Source organism: Myotis yumanensis, unplaced genomic scaffold (genome assembly GCF_028538775.1).
Source record: "Myotis yumanensis isolate MYYU_CA2020_CCGP unplaced genomic scaffold, mMyoYum1.0.hap1 SCAF_17, whole genome shotgun sequence".
Lineage (NCBI taxonomy): Eukaryota > Metazoa > Chordata > Mammalia > Chiroptera > Vespertilionidae > Myotis > Myotis yumanensis.
The window spans coordinates 16466321-16494234 of NW_027223768.1; the positions used below are offsets into that span (position 1 = coordinate 16466321).

The 27914-nt window shown below is 42.1% G+C and overlaps 1 protein-coding gene and 1 long non-coding RNA gene across 2 annotated transcripts; one reads left to right on the forward strand and one right to left on the reverse strand.

Moving 5' to 3' along the window:
• The first annotated feature begins 125 nt into the window (after positions 1–125).
• Positions 126–19208, forward strand: LOC138995695 (uncharacterized). The gene is made up of 3 exons (XR_011468662.1): positions 126–338; positions 11953–12148; positions 15480–19208. It is a non-coding gene; the product is annotated as an uncharacterized lncRNA (long non-coding RNA).
• Positions 5427–27445, reverse strand: LOC138995693 (flavin-containing monooxygenase 5). Its single transcript, XM_070396327.1, has 9 exons — positions 27080–27445; positions 26691–26873; positions 21193–21381; positions 17292–17454; positions 16169–16311; positions 13581–13780; positions 11794–12146; positions 9365–9437; positions 5427–6885 (listed from the first exon to the last, which is right to left on the reverse strand). The coding sequence occupies exons 2-9, from the start codon at positions 26823–26825 to the stop codon at positions 6540–6542; spliced, it is 1602 nt and encodes a 533-aa protein (XP_070252428.1). The 5' UTR covers positions 26826–26873; positions 27080–27445; the 3' UTR covers positions 5427–6539.
• Between the last annotated feature and the right edge of the window lie 469 nt (positions 27446–27914).

Here is a 27914-nt window from a genome sequence, read left to right on the forward strand (position 1 = left end):
GCGCGCGTTCCCTGCGGCCGCGCTGTGCCCGGGCCCGCCGGCCTCTCTAGCGCGGCCACCTCGATGGTGGGCAGCGGCGCGCAGCCTCCGGCGCCGGGCGGGGCGCCCGTCCGCAGTCAGCCAGGGGCCGCACCGGCGCCTCCGCGCGCGGGACTGCCCTGGGGACCGGTTCGCTGAGTCCGGGCCTCGCGTGCGGAGGACGCGGTCCCCGAACGACATTCGGGCTGCCACCCAGTCTCCCGTGTTCAGGACCCGGAGGACCGGTGCTTTCTTCCCGGCCGCTCACCTGGCCTCAGTTTCGCCAAAACCGGTTTCTTGGTCGTAGGCGACCCGGAAAGGTGGGTTCCTGGAGGGAATAAGAACCCGGGCTTCCCACTGACGGCAGGATTGCTCGAGGTTAAAACTAAGGGCTGGCCCTGACCTCTTTGGCTCAGTGGATAGAGCATTGGCCTGTGGACTGAAGGGTCCCGGGTTCGATTCCGGTGAAGGGTATGTACCTTGGTTGCGGGCACATCCCCAGTAGGGGGTGTGCAGGAGGCAGCTGATGGATGTTTCTCTCTCATAGGTGTTTCTCTCTATCCCTCTCCCTTCCTCTCTGTAAAAAATCAACCCTATATAATAAAACCGTAATATGCAAATCAACCGAACAGCGGAATGGTGGGCCGCTATGACTCGCACTGACCACCAGGGGGCAGACACTCAAAGCAGGCGCTGCCCCCTGGTGGTCAGTGTGCTCCCACAGGGGGAGCGCTGCTCAGCCAGAAGCGGGGCTCACCTGGAGAGTGCAGCAGTGGTGGTGGGAGCCTCTCCCGCCTCCACTGCAGGCTGGTGGTAAGGAGCAAGGGATCCCCGACTGTCCCTGACTGCGAGAGGATTCAGGCCAGGCTGAGGGACCCACCCCTCCAGTGCAGGAATTTTGTGCACTGAGCCTCTAATAAGTAAAAAAAACAAAAACCCCTAAGTGCTGTAGGGAGCAGTCAGTTTGGGGGCCCAGGGAAGGGGTGATTAGGAAATGACCTTAAATTAGTAAAATGCCAGTCTAAAAAGAAGAGGAAAGCTATTCCAAGCTAAGAAACAGTATATGCAATGAGCAACCCCAGAAGAAATGAAATTCAAGAAAGAGAGCAACAACAAAAACAACCGAGGAATAAATACCAGGCAGAAGAGGGCAAAGATAGTCCTGGATTTGGGACAAATCCAGGCTTTTACTGATAATGAATGGTATTTAACAATTCTTACTTTGTGTTATTATTATACTAGAGGCCTGATGCACAAAATTCGTGCAAGGGCCTTGGCCCCCGGACCCCACCCTCCGCCTGCCGCTGCTGCTACAGTCCCACCTGCTGGGGCTTTGTGGGTAATTAGCATAGTACGCTTTTATTATTATAGATGGATGTCTCATTCCGTACTCCCAACCCTTGTCACTCAACACATGTTACACAGACCACCTAAGAGATTGTTCCAAATGTCTTTTTCTGTCACAGGGCCAATTTGTGGAGCAACCAGTGGGGCGACTGGGCGTCCCCCGCTGGCACCCGCCTTGGCTGGCCTGTGGCCTGCGGGCTGGGGGCAGCTTCAGCGTTGAATATCTGGTGGTCAGTGTGCATCATAGCAACCGGTTGTTCCACCGGTTGTCCCGCCGTTTGCACGATTTGCATATTAGGCTTTTATTATATAGGATTAAGGGGAATTAATACACCTTAGGGGACATAGAGGGTGGGCTCTAAAGCACTGCCACATGGCTCCTATTAATCCTCCATATATCTTCTAGGTTTAGGTAAAGAACAAAGAACCAAACTATCCAACCCAAATTCCTAACTTTTCCCAGGCCTGGATTGGGCACTCTTCCCAGTAAATTTTATTGGGGTTTCATGTCCTCTATCCACTCTATCCAATCTGATCACCTTTTTGATTGTTCCCAGGCTAGCTTTTCGTATCCTGTTCTGAGGATTAAGTCTCCTGGTGAGGAGTGGGGGGGGAAACTGGGGGGGGGGGGGGGGCGGTTCTCTGGAGTGTGTGAATGAGTGTTTACCAGTAAACTAGATGGAATTCTGCTCTGTTATCTGCTTCTGCTTCCCAGTTTATTAAGATTTTTTTTAGTTCCCCTTTGCATTTCTCCTTATATTAATAATTAGCTATTTCCTCATAGCAATAAATAGCTACCTACACTGACAATAAGAGCCAGAAACACAGCCCAGTAGCCAGGAGCTCATCCAGGGAGGAAGGAATCTGGTTGTCACCGACACACCATTCATCTGGGCGGAGAAGAGACTACATGAACACTTCTGCAGGAATGAGCAGCCATCGCTGCAGCTGAGCACAGACACCTGGGCAAAAGCACAGCACGGGAGAGCGGCCACAGTAGTCGGGCTGTTGGCAATTCAGACAGTGAAGCAAAGCCACAAAGCCTGGCCGCCTACCCTTAACCTCCCAGAGATTGCCTCCCTTTGCCCTTGATGTCGGGTTGTAGACCACATTAACTGCGTCCCCAAGGGCACGGGCCCAAGATCTAATACTGCAGAATCACATTTCTCCCTAAGCAAAGGGTACACTCTTTAACCAGAACACAGGGAGGACCCTGGCAGAGGACCGAGGTCTCCGTTACTGAGTGTAAAACAACAACAACAACAAAAAACGAGTATAACACAACAAAGGAGTGTAGGGATTCCCCAGCCCACCCCAAGGCATCCTGGCTACACCAACCAGAGGTCAAGGCAGACAATGCTGAGATCTCACAGAGCTAAAAACCTTGTGATCCAGCTCCACCTACTGGAAAATAATAGAAATATGTTTTTGTGTTCATCAGCTAGTATTTACATGATGATTCATAACAGTAGCAAAATTACAGTTATGAAGTAGCAACGAAAATAGTTTTATGGTTGGGGGTCACCACAACATGAGGAACTGCATTAAAGGGTCGCGGCATTAGGAGGGTTGAGAACCACTGAGCTAGAGATAGTGGGTGCTTCAAGAAGGTGGGAATTTGAGAAAGCAGGGGGAAACAGCTGTGAGGATCAAGGCAGTAGTGACGACCAAGGAAGACATCTACCACTCCTCTTTTCTTGTGTTAAGATACTGACTTTCACAGGCAAGAAGGAGTAGTAGATGTGTGTTTGAGAATTTACGGAATACCTCATTTTACTGTGCTTTGCTTGATTGAGTCTCAGAGGTGTCGCATTTTTTTTTTTAATTGAAGGCAAGACCCTCCGCCAGCAAAATGACTAAGACTCAGTTTATTGCAGTACTTGTTTTATTATGGTGGTCTGGAACTGAAATCACAATATCTCTAAGGTATGCCTATAAGTTATAGACAGGACATATCATTTGTGTTTCCAACCAAACAGGACATTAGAGATGACATGCTGACTCAGATCAGTGATCTACTCCAGAATATTTTCTAGAACAGTCTTGCCCCACAGACATTGCAAAATGTTAAGCACTCCTTACTCTCTTTAATAATACTTTTTATGTATGTGTGTATTTATTTATGTTGAGATATATTCACTATATTATTTCATCCTTTAAAAATACATTCATACTTTTACCTCTTATGTCAAATTTATTTATTCAATTAAGTAATCATTAACGAACTCAGGTCATATGTTTTAGGCAGCACAAGCAACATACAGATTACTTACAAAGTATCTTCCTCTATGGAATTTACTAGTTCAAGAAGGAAACAGGTCAGAGGACCAAGTGATATATAGTCTGACAAAGGCAGAGTGTCTACATAAAGTATTTGGAATTCTGGGTTGGAGATTTGTGTATTCTTCCGCTCTTAATAATTAAAACACTAGAGGCCAGTACATGAAATTCGTGCATGGGTAGTATACCTAGGCCTGGCTGGTGATCAGGGCTGATTGGGACCTTCTGGCTGCCAGCCTGAGCCTCCCTTCCCCAGCTGCCAGCTGCCGGCCAGGGCCTTCCTTCATTCTATGCTTCCCCCTGGTGGTCAGCGCACATCACAGCGAGCGATAGAACTTTTGGTCTCCCGGTCGAACTCCCATGGGGACACTTTGCATTTTAGCCTTTTATATATCTAGATTTGTATTAATACAGACTCATGGGTATTTTTTATAATCTAATATCAGGTAATTTATTTTATTGCTTAAATTGTTACATCTTTGACCATTGGGGCCACCTTCAGTGGGCTTCTGTGTGGCTTTGACATACCCTGTCAGTTTGCTTTTTGAGCATGTCCATATTTTTTGGCTCTATATGGATGCATTCTATGGTATAATCTAATAGGAGAAATAATAGGACCATTTAGTATAATTACAAGATATGATAAATTGATGAATATTAGTGCATATTTATTAGTTATTATGGGTTTGTAGTAATTGAATTGTTTCGAGTTCAATTTCCTAATCATATTTTACTTTTAGCTTGGTTTAGAAGTTAACCAGTGATTTTTTTGTAACCTTCCAAATTATAAGGAGAATGAGACAGTTAATGAATTTAGAATAAAAATTTTTTTAAAGAAAACTGGGGTACTTGTTGCTGATAATTAGGAATTATATTATGAAAGAACTATTAATTCACAAACTTACTCGCTGAAAGAGGCAAACTGACACGTTAAAAGAAAGAAATAAAAAAAATAACAAGCAACCTCAATTTACTTTTGAAGTAATCTGCAGATTAAAAGATACTAGGTCCATTTTAATAGATTATAAATCCCGAGCATCATAAGGATTAGGGAAGGAAAAAGACCTATGAAGTAATATTGGTTGTTAATTCTCTAATTATCAAAAGGCATTTTCATAGGTAAATTAGGCCAAAGGGCAGGAAATTGTCCAAATAATTATATGCTTAGAAAGAAGTTCTGGTTCTCACTTTTTGGTTCTCTTATGTGTATTTATATTGGGAAAGATAATAATTTCTAATGTTGTTCTTTCAGTTTTTCAAATTTATCACTTGCTGAGTAATAGGCATTGATCCCAAAATGTATTGCACAACAGCTACTTATGAACATACATCTGGCTAGTATACGCAGTACCTTAATTCATGAAACTAAGTGTGCCTAACAGCTAACACTTAATTAACTTCTCTGTGAGACAAACACGCAGCATAACTTCTATAGATTAGAAAACAGAATCAATAGTGGCACTGGTCAGAGCTGGAGTCCTTGCTTTTCATTTCATTTGCTGTTTTTCAGAACTACACTGTATGATATAAGGAGAACTGTTATAAGCAGAACGACTTTATATTTATTTTTTCTTTTTAATTAAATTTTTTTTTCAGAGAGAGAAAGGAGGAGGAAGAGAGAGAAACATCAATGATGAGAGAGAATAGTTGACGGCTGCCTCCTGCACGCCCCCTACTGGAGATTGAGCCCGAAACCCAGGCATGCGCCTTGACTGGGAATTGAATGGTGACCTCCTGGTTCATGGGTCAACGCTCAACCACTGGTCCACACTTGCCAGGCATCTTTTTAATTAAATTTATTGGGGTGACATTGGTTAATAAAATTATATAGGTTTCAAGTGTACAATTCTGTTATATCATCGGTGCCCACCAGCCAAAGTCAAATTTCTTCCATCATCATATATTTGATCATCTTTACTCTTTACTACCTCCACACCACCCTTTCCTCTGAATGCCCCTATATTTAATTAATATCAATTCTAATTTAATGTAGAAATGACATTTTCAAATACTTATTATTTATGTGTGAGAAGGGTTGGAAGAGAAAACACAGGAGTGGTGGGAGACAAATCAAATAACATTTGTTAGGCCACACTACAACAATAGGCAGTTACTTACCATGTTTCCCAAGGTAAAGTCTTGTTGGATTCTAATATGAGAACTAAGATTAAAAAAAGATAGGACAGCTAATTTAAAATCTCAAGTTTTCCAACAAAGTTGAACTTTCTGACAAATGCTAGATTATTGGAATGACCCATGAGCCTAGAAAGTTTAAGGTCGTTTCTCCATTGAGATAATAAAGACCTTTTGCTGAGGGAAAAAGAGTCAAAAAGACCAGATATCAGATACACTAGTGAACAGCTAATGAGACGAAATGTTTAAGTGTGTATATATATATCTTAGGTATATACAACTGTTACAAGACCGTTATTTCTTTTTATCCCCAGGAAACACATTTAATTACAATATTAAAAACAAACAAAAGATTGAGCTTCTGATAGAAAACGAAATCCTATCAGAAGCTGAGTTCCATGGAGTCACCCATTTCTTATACAGATATTGACTTCTGCTCCCCACCATAATATCTGATAACAACCAACATTTATTAAGCACCCATCATGTAATAATTCTGCTAAGGACATAAAAAGATGGCTAACAGAGTATCAGAGCTCACAGACTAGGGATGGCTAGAAGGAAAATATGATGGGTCATAAGAAGAAGGGAGATAAGTCAATATGAATGAAAAGCTGGAATTTCCTTGTAGGGGAAAGAGGAAAGAGGATTAATGCTTTGGAAAGAGAAAGAAAAGATTTCTGGGCAAGGTGAAACTCAAGAGTTGTTCAATCTTGTCAGATTCTGAAGGCATCTCTAGATCCAGCTCCCCAATGGGACAGCTAAAAATAGGTTATCATTATAGCAAAGATAACAATGGCTAGCATAAACCTGGCCATTGTTATTGTTAAAGGCATGGAATCGCTGCTTTCAACGACTCTTGTCATCATAGGCTTCCTGATGCGATCTTCTGTGGTGAGGATGGCTTTTCGAGCTCCACTCCACTTTCCAGGACCCTGTAGACGATACTGGATTGGAGTACAGGGTCCGAATAATAACTGCCATGCCAGTATGGGGTCGGTGAAAGCTAGAGACAGCAGATTGGGCCTGACGCCCACCAGATCAGCAAGCTCTTCCATGGTGTCCACATAGTCTGCCTGAATGGTATGGCGCTGACTCTCCACATACCTGAAGCAGAGAAGACAAAAGCCATGGCCTATCAACAATTTCGTCAATCAACCAATCAATCAGTCAATTAATCAGTGCTTTCTAGGAGGTATGGAAAATAGAGAAGAAAGATAAGGTATTGTCTCTATTCTTAAGGACAAGAATATAAGATAGACACACATGAAACATAGAATATAAGACTTTTGGAAAATCATGTGATCTTACACTGCTAAATAAAAATGTAGAAGAGGGTAGTTAAAATAGGACTATAATAAGTCCTTGAAGGATGTGGAAGATACAAATAAGCTGACAACACAGAGGAAAGTATTACAAGTCAGGGGGACAGCAGAGTGAAGGAATTAAGCAGGAATGAGAGTAGGATGTAAGTGTAAAATATCTGTAGGCACTACCCTACAGTAGAGGAGGAATGTTGTGGAAAACAAGGATGGATAGAGAGAGGCAAGTATAGCAGTTCCAGATACAGAGGACTCTGATTTTATCAGAAAGAGAGAACCCATCATAAAAATTCTGAAGTTGTGGACTCTCAACTGTTGTATGAGGGCAGTGGTCATGGGGTCCACAGAGCACAACTTCCGATGGCCAATGTTAATTCAGAATCTTGAAAGGAGGGGGGTGGATGACTTATTCCACAAGAGGAAGTAACGCTCCAAATAGAGCCAGGTGGGATGATTACACCACGTGCAGATTTGAAAAGCTAAAAGGGATTGTTAGAGGGAAAATGTGGTAATGATGATACCTGTGTGGAAGGATTGAGATTTAGAGAGCTAACTGGTAACTTTCTTTTTATTTTATTTTAGTTTCTAGAATGAAAATAAAGAGCAGTGGGACAGAAAGGAAGTAAGAGAAAAAGCCAAGTCAAATTAATTGAAATTAGATGGGCTTATTAAGAGAATCCAAAGCAAGGACAGGGAAAAAAATAGAAAATAAATTTGAAGTAGAACTGGTGAATGAAATTCCACAGGAACTGACAGATTCTACAGTTTAGAAGAGAAGACAGGACAGAATTTGGGAGCTGTCCCTTATGGATATTATGTTGGCTCAAGTATTTATAGACATACATTTATCCTCTACTGGGTTGCAAGCTGTAGTATTCATGCATCTTTCACAAAGAGATTCACTAGTACCTGCCTTGTAGGGTTGTTACGAGGAATAGATAAACTCACACATATAAACCATTTAGTGTATGTACATAACGGACCCTCACTAAAGGGAAAATTATATCCTTAGGGACTGCTCAGTCAGGTGGCCAGACAAAAATAAGTCAAAGTAAAGGGAACAGGAAAGTTGAAATAAGCTATTTTAGTACCAGAAAAACAAGGAAAGCAAGCACTCCAAGAAGGATGAGATGTTTAAAAGTGTCAAACTCAGGAAGGAAAATGAAGTTGGGCATGGATGACTTTGAAGAGAGCCATAGCAAGGAGTTACAATGCAGGGACCTTTGGAGGAGGAAAGGGTGAGAATTTAGAGCATGTAATGCAGAGTATTTATTGCCGACATTTGGCAGTGAAAGGAAAGAGGAAACTAGAAGACTTGGAAAGGGTATCAGGGTTAAATAAAAACTCTTTCTCCTCCAAGGTAGGGAAGAGGTACGCTAGTATAACCAATTCAAGAAAAACTACATCTTTAGGCTTGGACGATTATGCCTCTGACTTTAGCACAAAATTTTAGGAACTTAACCATCAACTTACACTGTGTCCAAATAAAATTGACCAGTGAATAAGCTCAGTTCTGAAATTCAGATTGCTAAAATCACTGTGTCCACCCAAGCACCAAGCAGCTGGCTGATGCTACCACCTGTCCAAATCACGCAGACTATTCATACCAGGAGCCAGTGAGAACAGTGGCCTCTGCAGCTTTGTAAGCCTACGGGTGGATTTGGAATTCAACCAGATCTATCACTCAATTCATTCTCACTCTTCCTTTCTCTGGCGGCTCTACTTAGCATTTCAAATAATAGTTATAAAAACCATTTTCTCGCCGAAACCGGTTTGGCTCGGTGGATAGAGCGTCGGCCTGTGGACTGAAAGGTCCCGGGTTCGATTCCGGTCAAAGGGCATGTGCCTTGGTTGCGGGCATATCCCCAGTGGGAAATGTGCAGGAGGCAGCTGGTCGATGTTTCTCTCTCATCGATGTTTCTGGCTCTCTGTCTCTCTCCCTTCCTCTCTGTAAAAAATCAATAAAATATATTAAAAAAAAAAAAATTTTCTCTTCAAGGGTTTTTTCCTACTTGACAATTTCTTTTAGGCCCTACATATAGGATTTTAAACACATTTCTTAAGCTTGTCTCTTCTTTCCCATCCATATCTAGTACCACTGGGTACTATTTCTTCATTCTGTTGTCACAAACTATTATTTCCTTTTCCTTCGCAATACAATCTAAATCCTTAAACTAACAAACACAATGAAGATAAATATAGTACAATATTGTTCTTATTAAATGAAAAAATGAAGCACATATTTCCCTGGGAGAATTTCTCACCTTTTTGCCATTTGCTCTTGAGCCTTAGTTATTTCTGCTATCATTTCACTTTGTGAGGGCAATGTCTTTAGCCCTAAAGAGAAAAAAAAAAGATGTTAAGTGTAAAGCTACCTCAGTAGGAACAATAACCCTGTTAACAATTACTGTGTTATGGAGAACTCAAAGAAATACAGGATAGTTTTCTGTACTCAAGGAGGTTAAACCTTCACTCGATCACTTTATCCTAGCACCACCATAATGTAATAATATAAATTAACAACAGTAGCGTTCTCTATTCTACTTTGTCTTTGGAAGATACTTGCTTAACTCTGCCTTCCAACCGATACCTGGTTCCTCCCTAGCATAGTCTTTTCATTGGGAAATGAAATATGGACACAAGGAAAGAATAAATGGCCTTAAAGTATATGGAAAATGAAGTACAAAGTAAAAGAGCAGGGAAGCACACCCACAGTTGTACTCTTAATAACAAAGAGGCTCTATAACCCAGGGAGAAGGAAGTAAAAATTAATTTTCAATCCTATTTCATGCCTGAAGTCCTATGGAAGATAAGCCTCATCTTCTAAACTTTTTTATTTGTTCAGAATGGGGGTAAAGGCTAAGGGCAACTCATAATACCCAATCTTGACAGATAAATTTAAGCAGTGACGCACAGTTCCAATAGTAGGAATTTAACATCAAGGACCTGGCTAGAAAGGTAGAATAGTATGTAAGCCAATATAAACAACTCTAAGTTTAAAGAATTAGCTTTATGCCCAGATTTATAGTCACTACTATGCCATGTAGATCATTTTTGTCACACCCAGCCATAAGGTGTTACTCCATAAAATTCTGGGTGGTAATATGTTTTACCTAACACAAGCCTTCTCTTTACAAATACTGTCATCAAATGGTTATCTCTTTCCTCCTTAAACATCTTTGCTGACGGGGATCTCATTACCTTCTGAGGAGATGATTTAATTGCGTGGCTGCTCTAGTTGCTGGAACATATTCTTTTTATTGATCCCCAAATCTACTTCCATGCAACTTGCACCGTTGGACTTAGCTCTGCCTGTTGAAGCCACGGAGTCTAATCTTATATGACAGGCCTTCAAATATTTGAAAACAACTGTCATGACTTCTTCCAATCTTATCATCATCAGCAGAGCACAAGTTCCCCACATCACAGGTTTCACATGCTTTGCCATGTTGGTTGCCCTCCTCTGGTGTCTGTTGGTTATCCTGGTGTCCCTCTTAAGATGTGAGACTCAGAAATTCAACGCTCAAGAAATAGACTTCTGTATTTTGCCATGTGCTGTCTCATTTGGAAATTATTACTTATTTTCATAAGTTGATGAGGGAACACTGAAATGCTTTATTTGAGATTAAGCAGAGGTCCCTTATGAAGCTTGTGAAACATATTTTGAGAGTTGATTTTCAAATTGCTTCTTATAGTACAACCATAACTTTTACTTCTATTAACTAGAAACATGATGGGGAAGGAGGTATATTTCTTGCCTTGGAGAGGCAGCCAATTTATCAAAAGCAAAAAATTAGCCGAAGCCAGTTTGGCTCAGTGGATAGAACGTCGGCCTGCGGACTCAAGGGTCCCGGGTTCGATTCCGGTCAAGGGCATGTGCCTGGGTTGCGGGCACATCCCCAGTGGGGGATGTGCAGGAGGCGGCTGATCGATGTTTCTCTCTCATCGATGTTTCTGGCTCTCTATCTCTCTCCCTTCCTCTGTAAAAAATCAATAAAATATATTTTTTAAAAAAAGCAAAAAATTAAAAATAAAGAAAAACTTCTATATACATATACAATATCCTGTGGTACAATTCTTTCTTAAGTCATTGACACTGTTCTTACAGTGTTTACTCATTCACATACGTATTATATTTTTACCATATTTTTTTAATCTTCCTCTTCTTTTTTTTTTTAATATATTTTATTGATTTTTTTACAGAGAGGAAGGGAAAGAGATAGAGAGTTAGAAACATCGATGAGAGAGAAACATCCATCAGCTGCCTCCTGCACACTCCCCACTGGGGATGTGCCAGCAACCCAGGTACATGCCCTTGACCGGAATCAAACCCGGGACCCTTCAGTCCGCAGGCTGACGCTCTATCCACTGAGCCAAACCGGTTTTGGCTAATCTTCCTCTTCTTATTCTAAGTTATCAGTTTACTATTATTTTTTTTTCTTTAATCCTCACCTGAGGATTATTTTTTTCCATTGCTTTTCAGAGAGAGTGGAAGGGAGGGAAGATGGGAAGGAGGGAGGGAGAGAGGGAAGGAGGGTTGGGAAGGGGGGTGGTGGAGGTGAGGGAAGGGTGGTGAAAAGGGGGATCCCTGCAATTATGACAACATTGAAAATTTTAACTAAAAAAATAAAAGCAAGAACATAAATAGAATTAAACATACTACAAGTAATTACTAAGTAGTCAAGTTACTTACCTTTAAATACTTGAGTGGCCCAGCGTCCTTGGAGCTCTGAAATGGGCATAATGGCACCCAAGGGCTGGATCAAGCCTATGATGGCAAGAGTTGGCTTTTCCAGGTTAGGAGGGAAGACTTTTTTATACAGAGATATCTTGTTTCTTACTACCCTGACAGAATCTTCAAGGAAAGGAAAAGCGAAGCTATAGCCTGTGGCAAAGATCACAGCATCAATGTCATCCTCCCTGGAGCCGTCTTCAAATATGGCAGCGGTCTCCGTGAATTCCTTGACATTTCCCTTCACCTTCACCAAGCCAGAAATTATACGATTTGGCAGGTCATCATTGACTGTTGGATGCTGACTCAGAGCTCTGTGAGTAGTGATGAAGACCAAAAATAAAGAAAGAAGAGTGAGCATGGGGGCAGGGAGGGAGAGAGAAATCAGTAACAGGGAAGTAAAATTCTGTTTTGATGGAGGCGGTTAAACAATATGCCAAGGGCCTCCATCTTGGTCTATCCATGGGATTTGGGAAAGGTCTAATGGATATTGGCACAGATCAGGGTCTCAGAGCAGAAGTTGTACCCTGGATGGCACTGAAAGGAAAGATGTTAGAGAAGTGAAGGAAGAATGGTTTTATTTGGAGAGTGCATGTATGGTTTCTCGACTTTCTGCAAAACAATTGGCTTGGATCTTTTTAAAAAAGGAGGATTATTTCAAATTAAGAGATATTGAAGAGACAGGACAGCTAAATGCAATACCTGATAGGATTTTAGATTTTTAAAAAAAGCTATAAGTATATATTATTGGGGCAACTTGGTAAATTTGAATATATTAGATAATGATATTTTATCAATATTAAATTTTCCAAGTGTGATAATTGTCTTATGTTTATGTAGGAGAATGCCCTTTTTCTCAGGCAACGTATGCTGAATAATTTAGGGTAAAGTGTCTTAATGATTGCAACTTACTATTTAAATGGTTCAGAAAAAAATATGTATGTATGTATGTATGTAGTATGTATGATATACATGCATGGATCTATCTTTAGAGAGAGGGGGAGAGAGAGAAAGCAAATATAGTGAATCTAAGTAAAAGGTAGTGGTGCTCATTATCCTTCCTATTTTGTATGAAGTAAATCTGAACATTTAAAAAATAAAAAGTGGGAGGGGAAAAATAGTTGGATTTAAAATCAGCGTCTAAAAATGCTTTCAGCCTCCTTCCTTGGCTGTGTGAGGATTGCCATCCTTGATGCTCTCATAGCATGCCATGCATTTCTCCATCTTATCCTATTGTCTGTCTAACCATTAGAGTGTTTAAGGTAAAATCCACTTCTTGAATCTGCCATTTATTTTTTGTGTGCCCTTGGGATAGTTTCTCTAAGTATTAATGTTTGTAAAATGGAGGGAAAACGCCAATCTATAGGACTGTTGTGAGATAATGCATATAACTCATTTAGTACTGTGCTTGTCATATTGAGTCCTCAAAAAAGGTAAGGTGTTATTATTTGTATTAGTATTACTCTTAGATCTTTAATATCTGTAAGTTCATGCCCAGAATAATGCTTGGCTTGTAAGAGGTGCTCAATGTTTGTTGGATAGAATGACTGACTGAATGAATGATTCATGCACTGCCCTCTACCACCATTTTGTTGTTGTTGGACGTCACATAAAAAGAACTAGTACCTCTCTGGCTCGTGTGGCTCAGTTGGTCGGAGTGCCATCCCATATACCAAAAGGTGGCAGGCTTGATTCCTGGTCAGGGCACAGACGCAGGTTGTGAGTTTGATCCCATCCTGAGAACATACCTGTGTTTAGGCTTTAGGCCATACATTTTGTGGTTAAACCTTTGGTTCATCCTTCTTTCCAAATATGTGTTTGCTAATGATTGACCACAAATCTTCGACAAAAAATGTTTAAGTCGAGAGTTGAACAACACATCAAAAGGATATCCGTGGTCTGCTACCCGATTCAGGATCCAAGCCCCTCTCCTGGTGCTGAGGAAAACCTGGGGCATAGGAAAAAATTATTTGCTTTTACCATTCTTTGGTTCATAATCCTTTAAAAGTACCCTGTTTTCCTCCAGAGTAACTTCAAACTCATTAGTCTGGGTTTTCAGCGCCTGCACAATCTTTTTTTATGTCCTGCTATTTTCCTTCTCAGATACTAAGCTTACAATTAAATTGATGTATTCACTGACCAAGAATATGCCTTGCTCTTAATCACCACTGCATTTCCGTTTAATGTCATCACGCCTCCTTGAAAAGCCCCTATCCTCTTAATGCTCCAAAATCTATTCATTTTTAAGATCCAGATCAAGCCCTAACCAGTAGGGGGCATGCAGGAGGCAGCTGATGGATGATTCTGTTATCATTGAAGTGCCTGTCTTTCTCTCCCTCTCCCTTCCTCTCCCTAAAATCAATAGAAACATATTTTATAAAGAGTAGATTAGGAAAAAAAGAAAGGAATGTTTTCTCCTCACAAAAGCATTATAGCACAAGAATTCTTATAATAAAATGTCCTTGATACTCTGACATTTATAGTTTTATTTAAAAGTAGAGGCCCAGTGCACAAAATTCATGCATGGGTAGGATCCCTAGGCCAGGCTGGCGATCAGGGCCGATTTGTGGGGCGACTGGCAGGGCAGTCGGGATGGGGGTGGGGCCCCTGCTGGCACCTGCCTTGGCCAGCCTGGGACCTGCGGGCTGGGGGCAGCTCCTGCATTGAGCATCTGCCCCCTGGTGGTCAGTGTGCGTCATAGTGACTGGTCATTCCACCGGTCATTCCCACCGTTCGGTCAATTTGCATATTAGACTTTTATTATATAGGATTATGTAGGATGTTTGATTTACAAACCACCTCTCATAAGTACAATTTAATATGTAAAGCAAAGAGTTGTATCCAGCAATCGAGTTTCTTCAACTTGCCTTAGTGGTGCGACAGTGCTGTCCCTGCTAGGCAGACATTGTTTTGCTATGTGTTTTCCCAGGCTCTCTCAGACACAGCTACCTTATTTCCATCCAGGTGGGATGCTTTGTTCCTTGGCAATCTACAATTCCTTGTTGCATGTAAGGCCTAGCTCCCTTATAACTGACCATTTGACAAGTCGATGATATCAAAGAAGGCTTATGCCTTGGGTCCCCACCACATACCTTGTACATTCTTTTTATCATAACACCCACACACATGTTCACCCTTTCGTGTTTAGATAGCTATTTCCTGAGAGATGCTGTTGAATTAATTCATGGAGCATCTGAAATCATTTTTGTGGTGATAAATGGAGATAGGACTGAGAATGGAGTTTCTGAGTATAGGTCACGTAACAGAGTTGTGTGGCATTAAACTTCTATTTAAAAAATAATTTAAGCCCAGCTGGGCTTGAGCATTGATCCATGAACCAAGAGACGACCGGTTCAATTCCGATTAGGGCATATGTCCAGGTTGCAGGCTCGGGGCATGCAGGAGGCAGCTGTTCGATGTTTCTCTCTCTCTCTCCCTCTCCCTTCCTCTCTGAAATCAATAAAAAATATATATTAAAAAAATTTAAAACATATTTGTGGGGAAGCACACCTTAATTAAAGTTACTGAAGAACAACCAGATATTTAACTATTACTGACAGTTATGATTCAGTAAAGACATGAATAACAAAATATAAAAATGACATGTCTTTTTCTAGGAATTTATAATGATGACACTTTCTTTCCAGTTCAAAACCCGATGAAAACAAACAAACAAGAAAACCTCAAGGAAATCTATGATGAAAACAAACAAACAAATAAGAAAGCCTCAAGGACACAGAAATTGCTTTAGAGAAAATATCATTCCGTGTTGCCTAATGGTATGCAAAGGCTGGGGCAAGCTGCCTGCAGGTGCCACAGTGTGGACACTTTCATACTGAAAAGCATGTTGTCTTTTGAAAGATGAGAGTGCCTCTTTTTTCCAGTTGGGGAGTAAAGAGGAAAATTCCCCCACCATCCTATGAGTGAAGAGCTTTCAATGACGCAGTGTGCTTTCCTTCACATAAGAGCAAGGCACTTCTGCTGGCCAACGGAAGATCCACACTTCCGGGTGCTGCATTCTGACAAGCTCTCCCATCAATTGGTCGGTCTTCTTCAGCGCCAGAGGCACACTCTGAAGAGACAGCTGACTGGGATTATGACCACAGTCGTGGTCATGAACTAATTCCTTAGTGTGAGGCCAATCGAATGATGGGAATCTAACTGGCAACCTTGGCTCCATCATATCATCAATCATAATGTTGCCAACCGAGGCAATGAAACCAAGCCCTCCACTTGCCATCGGCACTGATGGGCTAGGTACAGGTATCCCTACTCTCTGTTGAGTCCACCTGCAGCTTTCTTGGAGAAGCAAAGTAAATAATTTGCTGATTCAAACCTGCTTGGCTGTGTGGCTAATCTCCACGGCCAGATCGCCTCCAGAATTCCCAATGCCAATTACAATGACTCTCTTTCCAGTGAAACTCTCTGGATTCTTATAATCTCGACTATGGAAGTACTGTCCTCTGAACTTCTCAATTCCTGCAAGATAAGGGAGAATAATTATCAGGCGATAGTTTATGTGATATCATTTGACAAATCTTTTTTTTTTTTTTTGCAGTGTGTAGAGTTTAAAACATATACTCTCCATATGTTCTCCCTTTACTCAGATGCACACTTGCCTTTCTGAATATTTTTGCCTATTTCCCCCCCATCGCCTCGGGGCAGAACCTTGTGACTTCTGTATCATAAATAGTCTGCTTCACTCAGGATGTTTGTACTTTGGACTGGTAGACTCGGATATACAAATGGCTTCAGAAAACCTCCATTCTCTTTTGTCTTCTCATCCTCTTTAAATACCTACTCTCATTTCAATTGGACTATATATTTTTATGAACTCTAGAATATACATAGACTGCTCTTGGGCCTAAAAATCCAGGCCCCAAACGGTAATAAATTCTTTCCTTAAGCTTTAATTTTTTCCTTAGTAACTTAGTATTTCTGTTTGTTTCCTTGATTGCTGAAAATCCTTATTCAACCTAATACACATCAACTCCACCTTTTTTTCTTTTGATTCTTAGGAAAACTAAAGTCATTGTGAAACTAAATATAACTTTCCCCTAGTCTCCAAGTTACCATTATCTCTACCTCCCAACATCTTTTAGGAGGACGTACAGAATTAGGATGAGCCTTATTTCATCCCAAGGTCAGAATCACTCAGAATAAAATCCCCCCCATTCCTCAGGGACTAGGTCACAGGTATGAGTCAAGGGCAGCCGTGGGCAAACTACAGCCTGCGGGCCGGATCCGGCCAGTTTGAAATGAATAAAACTAAAAAAAAAAAAAAGACCGTACCCTTTTATGTAATGATGTTTACTTTGAATTTATATTAGTTCACACAAACACTCCATCCATGCTTTTGTTCCGGCCCTCCGGTCCAGTTTAAGAACCCATTGTGGCCCTCGAGTCAAAAAGTTTGCCCACCCTTGGTCAAGGGTCTTTCTTCCAGGTAGGCTACTCACCAGGGAAGCTTCCCAAGGGTAAGTGAGCATTGGTATGATGGCCGGTGCAAACCATAACTCCATGGAAGACATTCATCTCCTTTTTCCCTTCAGATTCTGTGACCACCTCCCATTGGCCTGACGTGGGGAAATCAGGCCGCTTTTTCACACTGCACACAGTGGTCTGCAAAGGAAAGTGTTAGCAACAGGGGACGGTAACCACGGTCTCTGCAGTGGACATCTTTCCTGACATGACTCTCCTCTCAGAGTGACACACAGGGCTGATATCACACAAGAAGGCTCATGCAGGGGTATTTGATGTCCATACTCCACAGGTAAGAACATTTTTGTGAGATGTGGTCAGAGCAAGCAAACTTCCATGAGAGAGGCTAAATAAAATAGGGTTGGCAGGCTAATGACGCACTCTTCTCCGCTTCTAGAAAAGTGCAGATTGCTAGTTCTCTGGGATTATGCCCTAAGGCAGCGATTTTCAAGTGGTGTGCTGCAAGAATTTTTAAAACATGCAATACCTGACTATTTAGTCAGAGGCACTGACCTCTTTTCCCTTAGACTGTCAAGTAAAAAAATGAATGACAACAGCCAACACAACAATAGCCATCTGGTGTGAATGAATTGAAATTATACCTACTTTTTGTCAGATTGGCAAAAAATATATTCTTTGGTGTGCTGCAGAATTTTAGTAATTCGTACATGTGCCAGGAGATGAAAAAGGCTGAAAATCACTACCCTAAGGCAATGCAACACTTGAATAAAGCTTAGACTTCTCTTGTGCTTCAAAGATACTCTATGTCAGCGGGTCTCAACCTGTGGGTCGTGACCCCTTTGGGGGTCGAACGACTTTTTCACAGGGGTCGCCTAAATACATCCTGCATATCAGATATTTACATAATGATTCATAACAGTAGCAACATTACAGCTATGAAGTAGCAACGGAAATAATTTTATCGTTGGGGGTCACCACATCATGAGGAACTGTATTAAAGGGTCGCGGCATTAGGAAGGTTGAGAACCACTGCTCTATGTAATAAATGCCTATTCCTCCCCTGACCCCTAAACATCCTAAGACTCTGATGTCTTCTTACCCCAAGTCTTGTTCTCATTGTCTAACTTTAAACTTGTGACTGAGCTATAGGGCTCCCATTCTTAGTAGAGTAGAAAAACATCTCAGTGGCTCCCATAAATGCCTATTTCACAAATAACTATAAAAGAAGAAGTTGTGAAATGGGGTAGTAAGTGGTATTAATTTGTTGTTTTTAAACAAACAAACAAATAACTGTTATTCTACCCAGCCTAAGGAAACATTAAGAATGTATTCCTATGTGCTTCTAGGGTCTATGACCATGTCTAATAGAGACATGATACCTTATACTCTATCCATCTTGCACTATTTATAGTTCTTGCTTTTGCACACGCTGGTGCCTCTGTCTGGATCATCTTTTTTATACCTTTTTCATTTGACTGATTCCTGCTCACCCTTCAGCCTTTAATTATCTCCTCTAGGAAAACTTCCCTGGTGCCTGATGACTGATGCCCAGATGAGTTAAGCATCCCTCCTCTGAGCTGCGATATATAGATCTCTATAGCATTTATCGCTTTGTAACACTTGTAAAAAAAAAGTAAATAGAAATCTCATTCAAAATGAAGTGGGAAGTGGGGGGAGGGGGTCCGTCATGCCCTATGTCAATCATGAAGCATAAAAGGGAGAACTCTTTGTGACTGCCCTCCCAATTTCTTCTTCCCCTCTATAAAAGAGTTCCTTCTCTCTCTCTCTCTCTCTCTCTCTCTCTCTCTCTCTCTCTCTCTTTTAGCAGACTTGCATGTGGCCCACCATGTTTGCCTGTTCCAGATTGCAACTCTTTGTTGTCCCTGAATAAACCCATTTTGCTGGAGAAATAGCTGGCTAACTTTTTGTTTAAGGTCAACATTTTTTGTTTTTATTACTTACATTTCTAATAAAAATTTTTCTTCATTTTTCTATCTCTTTAATTAGACTATGCAATCACTGGGTTTTGTTTTGTTTTTGTTTTTGTATCTTCACTACTTAGAATGGTACCAACCATGTTCAATAAGTGTTTAAACAAGCGAAGAGAAGTACTACTGGGCTGAAAATGACTTACTTTGGAAGTTATCACTGCATGTTGCTGTTTTATTATTGTTGTTAAACAGAAAAAGGCATGATTTAGCAGAATGATCAGAAAGTAGAAGGGAGGTGGGGATAGGGGAATTGAATTAAGATGATCAAAAGGTACAAACTTCCAGTTATAAGATAAATAAGTACAAGGGATGTAATACACTACATGTAACTATAGCTAACATTGCTGTATGGTATACCAGTATTTGAAAGTTATGAGAGTAGATTCTAAGAGTTTTTGATACCGTTGTAATAACTTGGTTATTATTTAACAGGAAAGAGGTGAAAGGGGAGACCAGAAGATATAGGCATGCCATTTATATGGCTATGCCAAAAAGCTACATTCAACACTGTCCAAACCTGTTCCCCACTCATTGATGGGGGAAGGGACTAGACAGAGGCAGTTTAGATATGTGTCCAGTAGGGTCTAAGTGACATGGGAAATGCTTGCCTATCAATCACACCTGGAAACAGGTAACTGGCCAGGATGAGCATGGCCACTGAAATGTGCACAAAACCTAAAATATTTAAACTTCTAAACAAAGAAGTGAGCACTTGGCTCACTCTAGCATTCTCTCTCTCTCTCTCTCTCTCTCTCTCTCTCTCTCTCACACACACACACACACACACACACACACACACGTGTGCGCAAGCGCACACACTAGCCCTAGCCCTCTTGGGACTCCTGCTAGTTTGGGCTGAGCTACTTTTCACCCACATGGCCCATGGCCATGTTGGACTCCACACACAGACTAACTGACTATAATCTAGTCTGAATGCTGAACCAGACCCAGCTGCAACACAGAAGGGAAACTGGACGCTCACTCTCTTTCCAGCTGATGAACTTCCAGCTGCTCCTCTTCCAGGACTGGTTTTGGGGAAATGGGACATTGGAACCAGAGGAATGTAACTCTGTGCCAATACAATCTACTACCACCACGCATCCTCCCGTGGGGGCTTCTGAAAATGTTTATTTCAGCCGTGCCCTAAGAAGCTGACAACGATGGTTCCCACTCATGTACTCCTCTGGCAGCATTTTCATCCAAGGAAAAAAAGGCAGAAGATTCAGGCTTGTTGCATATTTATGTGTAAATGTGGCTAAAAACTATAGAAAGGTATGGAAGACTTTACAGCAGGAAGAAACAAGTGACCTGGTACAAGCGTCTTGTTTTATGGAAAAGAAAATTAAGACACATGGAACTTTAGGAACTTTTCTGAGGTCACAAGATGATTAGTAATAGAACAAAGACTAGAATTCAAGTTTTTGTTGCCCAATTCAGTGTTCTTCCCTCTTCACCAGAGTTAACTTTTTTGCTTTGTTAGTAACTTCCCAATAACCACTTCACGGCGTTGCTGTGATTACATAAAACAATGCATTGGAAAATACTTCAGAAAAGTATAAAAGGGCTAAGCACTAGTGGACAAGCTGTAGAACCAGAGGATTCTAAAGTTCCCATACCTCTATACCTCTACCAGTTTCCCTCTATAACTGGAAAAACATTCCCCCTCATTTGTTTTATTGCAACCAAAAAGTATAACATGCAGGCAATGAAAACATTCTGGCAGGTGGCTTGTTGGAGCTGCAGCCAAAGACCTTTCTGTGAATATTTTTCAGGCACAAAGAAGACAAAGAGTGCAGTCTTTGTCCAGATAGGATAGATACATTGATATCAAACCAATATATATGTGTAAGCACTGGTAAATGAAACCACATTGTTCATGTCATTGACAAACAACCCCAAACACAAAGGTACCCACAAAATTCCCTACCTTGAATTGGATATACTTTAGAAGGTCAAATTCTTTGGCATACATCCTGAAATACTCCAGGACCTGGGAGTTGTGCATGAAGTTAGGAAAATGATCTGGAATAGGATAGTCACTGAAGCACATCATCTCCTTAGAAGTATTGATGATCACTGATTTATAAATACTGGCTCTTCCTTCTTCAGGATTTTCCTGCAGTAAATAAGAAGCATTCATAGCCACTTGAGAATTAATTTCATGGTTTATAAACAGTCAATAAACACTTCAAAAAGCTTTTTTTTAAAAAAAAAAGTTACACACACCTCTACATCTCCAAGTATTTGTGCCTTTGTGTAGCCTCTTCCCCTTGAATCTGAGCTGTCTTTATGACTTGCTTTTGACCAACAGCATGCAGTTGGGACGATACTGAATGGCTTCCAAAACTGTCATAAGTAGTCTTGCAGCCACTGCCTACCTACGTCTCTTAGAAAGCTTGTTCTCATGGAAGTCAGCAGTCATGTAAAAAGTCCAACTACCCTGAGACTACCACACTGTGAGGAAGCCCACGCTGGTCACATGAAGAGAATGTATGAGATAGAGAGATATAGAGCCAGTTCCCAGAAGTTCTAGTTATCCCAGTGGAGTTCTAAACACTTGAGCAAAGAGACCATAGCAGATGTCCAGTATCAGTTGTAACCTAATTGCAATAACCTGAAATTCCAAGTGAGAACTGCCCATCTGAGTAATAGTCTTAACTATTTTTTAAAAATATATTTTATTGATTTTTTACTGAGAGAGAAACATCGATCAGCTGCCTCCTGCACACCCTCTACTGGGGATGTGCCCACAACCAAGGTACATGCCCTTGACTCGAATTGAACCTGGGACCCTTCAGTCCACAGGCTGACGCTCTATCCAGTTAGGGCTAATCTTAACTATTCTATATATTTCAAAGCCTAGGTAAGTTTTGAGGGTTTTCATACACTTATGAGGCTGCTCTCCAGGAATCATTGTACTAACTTAAATTCTGTCCAGTATATGTCCCCATTTTACCTCATTTTTTTATTAATTTAAAAGACAATTACTACTCAGTGTTAGCAAAAATGAGGTGAAATTGGAACTTATGCTGGAGCGAGTGTGAGTTAGAAGAATGTACTTTTCCACCATCAGTCTTACTTAGCATTAGTGATGAGATCAAGAATTGATTGAAATTAATATTTTGAGAATTTATATATACAGTACCCCCCTCCCCTTATCTGCTTTCTATGATTTTAGTTACTCGCTGTCTGCAAATATTAAATGGTAAATTCCAGAAATAAACAATTCCTAAGTTTTAAATTTTGGGCTGTTCTGAGCAGCATGATGAAATCACATTCTGTCCTTCTCCAACCTGCCCATGGCATGAATCATCCCTTTGTCTAGCACAGCGGTTGAACGACCCTTTCACAGCGGTCGCCTAAATACATCCTGCATATCAGATATTTACATTACGATTCTTAACAGTAGCAAAATTACAGTTATTAAGTAGCAACAAAAATAATTTTATGGTTGGGGGTCACCACAACATGAGGAACTATATTAAAGGGTCGCAGCATTAGGAAGGTTGAGAACCACTGGTCTAGCATATCCATGCTGTATATGCTCCCCACAAGTTAATCACTGGTAAGTCATCCTGGTTATCAGATTGACTGTCAGCAGTATCACAGTGCTTGTGTTCAAGGACACAAGGAACCCTCTTTTACTTAATAATGGCCCCAAAGTACAAGAGTAGTGATGCTGGCAATTCTGACATGCCAAAGAGAAGCCATAAAGTGATTCCTTTAAGTGTAAAGTTGAGTACAATACAGTAAGATATTTTAAAAGAGAGACCACATTGATATAACTTTTTTACAGTATATTATAATTTCTCTACTTTATTCTTATTATTGTTAATCTCTTCTGTGCCTAATTTATAAATTAAACTTTATCATAGGTATGTTTGTACGGATAGGAAAAAACAGACTATATATAGGGTTTGCTACTATCTGTGGTTTCAGGCATCCACTGGGGATCCTGAAATGTATTCCCCATGGGTAAGGGGGATAATCCTATATAATAAAAGCCTAATATGCTGTGTCCAGTCGTCCGGTCGGCCAGTCAACCAATCACCAATCAAAGCCTAATATGCTAATGATATGCTAAGGCTTGCTATGACATGCACTGACCACCAGGGGGCATATAGTCGACTGGTCGACCAGTCGCTATGATGTGCATTGACCACCAGGGAGCAGATGCTCCGACCAGTAGGTTAGCTTGCTGCTGGGGTCCAGCCAATTGGGACTGAGTGAGACAGGCCAGACACACCCTGGAGCCCTCCCACGGTCCCTCCCCAGCTGGCCAACCTCCTATGTCCCTCCCCAGCTCCAATCCTGCACCCGTGAGATCCCTCGGCCTGGCCTGTGCCCTCTCACAATCCGGGCTGAGGGACCCCCAGCCCGAGTGCCCAAATTTTGTGCACTGGGCCTCTAGTTATTACTATAAAGCTTCAACAATAACAAGAAGGAGGCAAGTAGTGAATCCTCCTTCTGTTTGGCAGATGGGATAGAGAAAAGAAAACGCAAGTGATAGTATTTGAGAAGAAAAAAAAATCATACTAAATCCCTGGGACCTGTCACAAAAGAACAGATATTTCGGCCATATATATATAAATATATATATATATATATATATATATATATATACACTAATAGACACAGATGTGGTCTGTCTTAATGTAAGTCAGAGAGTTATGATGAAATATAGCTTATTTATTTTCAAGGAAGTAGTTTATAAGGCATTGAAATTTTGCCAAGAAGATAATCAGAAAAAAATCCCAAGTCTTTAACAGAGAATAAGGTTAAATGACTATGGAGATAAAAGTCAGTTACCTGGACCCCACTCCAGGCCTACTGAATAATAACTGGCATGCAGCACTTATTATACAACTGGCATCGTTATTAAAGAATGACACAATTATTCATGTATTTAATCCCCACAATAACTCTATGAAGTGTATATTATTATCATCTCCTTTTTAAAAAAACTATTTCCTTCTTAAAGATGAAGAAACAGAGGTACAGAGAGATTTACAGATTTTCCCCAACATCATCACACTGCTGGTAGGTGCCGATATAGGAGTTGAACCAAGACTATGCTGTTAACCTCTACACTAAGTTGTGGCTGGATTCCAAAAATAGCATGTTCTGTTGATTACTAAATACTAATGAACAACCTTTTCAGCCCATGCCCAAAACCAATTATGACAGAGGCGTGGGGGACGTGGTTTTCTAAGGGGTATCCGCTCATGAACTAAATAAGGACTATTGTTAAATAGAGTGAGTCCCCAAAGACAGAGCCCAGATGCAAAGAACTGTACTGCTCTTCAAGTAAGGAAATGTATGAAGCCACTTAAAAACACACACAAACGAGCAGCATTTATTTAATATTGCTGGCAATATGGAGTGAGTAGTGGGCTTCATGTCCTGGGGGAAAAACTGCTCCTCCCCTTCTCCTGCCAGCTGGATGATTATACAGGGGTAAGGGAAAACAGCTATGTGCAATGAGCAGGGTATGGGGGGTTTTAGGGTCTGCAGTCTGTGTGTCTGCCTCCAGGAACTTGAAGTCGAATACCAAGGTGGCTAATCTTGTATGGTGTTAAAAACATCTCAGCCTGTTCCAGGGACCAGAGAATGGTCAAAACAGAAGCAGACTCCCAGAGGGGGTCAGGGTCCAGGCACAGCAACCAAATCAAAGCATGTCCTGTCCTTAGTCTGCTCTCAAACTGTATTTTCTGAATAATGGGCCTCTTTGGGCTTAAAGACTGTATTATCTTTACAGCCCTGTGTTTCTCCTCGCAACACATCCTCCAGTTTCCCACCATCTTCAGAATATGGTTTCAAGATGTGATTAAACCCTGTCCTCAAAGCTGCCATCATTCTACAAAGGTTTAAACGAGAGTCAACATTTTCAAGAGCTCCCATTCGTTCCTGGGATATGCATTCAACACTGAATACAAAGTTCCTGTGTAAACTTCCCCGGAAATGTAATCTCCAGTAGTTCTGAAGATCAGGCGTCTGACATGGATCTCACTGGGCTAACGTCCAGGAGCAGGCCGGGTCCCAATCCTACGGAAGCCGATAGGCTCTTCCCCTGGACTTTTGCACCTTCCAGAGGCTGTCTGCATTCCTTGGCTCGTGGCCCCCTTCCAGCAATGGCATCGCTCTGACCTCTGCTTCCAGGATCGCTTCACCTTCTCTCTGAAGCCACTTCTTTTTACATAGCTGGTCAACACTGTTAGTTTTTATGAAATAGGAAACATATTTGGATACCCCAAAACTATTCGCTGGTTTAGAAAGCGAGTTTAAAAACAAACCCAACGCCTGCTACTTTGGAGATTAGGAAAGGAGGTTAATGTTCTTTGGGGTATAATAAGCTTAACTATCATGTAAGTAGGTGATACCTTAACTTTTAGTAACAAGTTACAGGGCTGGGTGTGCATCTTAAAGCAACTCAACTTTAAAACTGAATATGTGCAAAGACAAGAAAGTCCAGTTGCAGGTGTCCTCTGCCTTCTTCTGAAGACAAGGACTTTGATCTACTGATTTGATTTCTCCAGTGAAGTAAAAGTTCAAAGGATAGAAGGTGGCCAGATTTTATATTCTACGGAAGGACTAGGGTTTTGAGAGAATTATCTAAAGTGAACCAGGATTCAAAAGAAAAAGAGAGAGGGAGGAGGAGGAGGAGGAAGAAGAGAAAGAGGAAGAATAGGAGGAGGAGGAGGAGGAGGAGGAGGAGGAGGAGGAGGAGGAGGAGGAGGAAGAGGAGGAGGAGGAGGAAGAAGACAAAGAGGAAGAATAGGAGGAGGAGGAGGAGTTGTTGTAAGCAGGTAATCTACGTCACTTACCTGTTACTATGGACTAGGAGCAACCACTCTAAAATTTCTCATCACTTTACATTTTCTGTTATTTTGGTGTGTTTTTTAAAAATCTATTTTATTGATTTTTACAGAGAGGAAGGGAGAGGGATAGAGAGTTAGAAACATCGATTAGCTGCCTCCTGTACACCTCCTACTGGGGATGTGCCCGCAACCAAGGTACATGCCCTTGACCGGAATCGAACCCGGGACCCTTGAGTCCGCAGGCCCACGCTCTATCCACTGAGCCAAACTGGTCAGGGCTACATTTTTCTGTTTGTTATTTTGTTCTCCCCTCACACCACCCTCTTCTGGACAGCAGCAAAACTCAATAACCGAAAACGATCTCTGTGCCATTTTCCCGGACATCAGTAAAGGAAAGACAAATGATGCCTATATTTCTACTTTGCTGCCAGCCTGGGGAAAGAGGAACCTGTACAGAGGCGATGGCTGCTAAGGAGAGGTCAGCAGGCTGAACTGTCGCAGATTTAAGGCACCGTCAAGGGCATCATATTCCCTGACACAAGATAAAATATCTCATGTACCCACTGGCAGTGAGGGTCCCACATATGATTAACCCCCGGAGACTTACCTGGAACCTCCAGAGCCCCCCGATGTCATCTGTCCTTTCAAAGCACACGGGCTCCAAGCCTTCGTCTAGGCAGCACTTGATAGACGTGAGCCCGCTCACACCTGCCCCAATCACGGCAATTCTCTTGTTGGTCATGGTCTCGGGAGCACTCCGCAGGGCTGGCTGGGTCCCCCCGAATCTGTCCTGAAGAATGGATGACAAAGGACAGAAAGCACACGGCAGTCAACACCTTTCAAGAAAAGACCCTGGCCCAAGGCATCCACACAAAACTTGCAGCAACAGATGTCTCCTTAGCCGCTGGGAAAGGCTACTCGCGGGGCCGGGATCCCCGCGCCTCCAAACGCGAGGCGGGGCGCCGAGAGCTCAGCTGTCACACGCGATCTCGCTACCTTTCCTCCTGCACCGGGCAGATGCGTCAGCTGCAATCCCGAGGCTCCACTGCACTTTCGACTGTTTTCACCGAAATATAAAGCAACAAAGTGCAAACAACAGCAACAGCCAACTGGGAGGGGCCGCGCCGCACCGCCCCGTTCAGCCCGCACCCGGCGCCGTCAGCCGCCCCCGCTCCCTCGCTCGGTGGGGGTGGGGGTAGGGCGGAGGGATGCGGGGAATGAAAGGCCGGCGGAGCCTGCTTCGGGGGACAAAATAGTTAGTCCTGCAACTTCGCGGTTTGTCGGCGCAGTGGCCCGCACTCCCGATCGCTCTCTCGGGAGGGAGGCCTTCTGTCTCCATCGCTCCCCGCCCCTCCGCACCCGCTGCGAACTTCCTGGTTTTCCCCTTAAAGTGACAAACTCCTCCTGCTGCAGGGGAACTGTCAGCCACCCCACAGCAAGTCTTGCTCCAACAGCTTGTAAGTGGAGAACCCCAATCTTTCAGATCTGTTACAAACAGGTCAAGCGCCCTAACCGGTTTGGCTCAGTGGATAGAGCACCGGCCCGTGGACTGAAGGGTCCCAGGTTCGATTCCGGTCAAGGGCATGCACCTTGGTTGCGGGCACATCCCCAGTAGGGAGTGTGCAGGAGGCAGCTGATCGATGTTTCTTACTCTCTATCCTTCTCTCTTCCTCTCTGTAAAAAATCAAATTTATATATATATATATATATATATATATATATATACAGGCCCCGGTCCCTCGTCTGCTCCGCACCCTGACCCCCACATACTTCACAGATTGGATCTTCGGTTCTTTGTACTGACGGACATTTACTCTAAAATACCCACGCA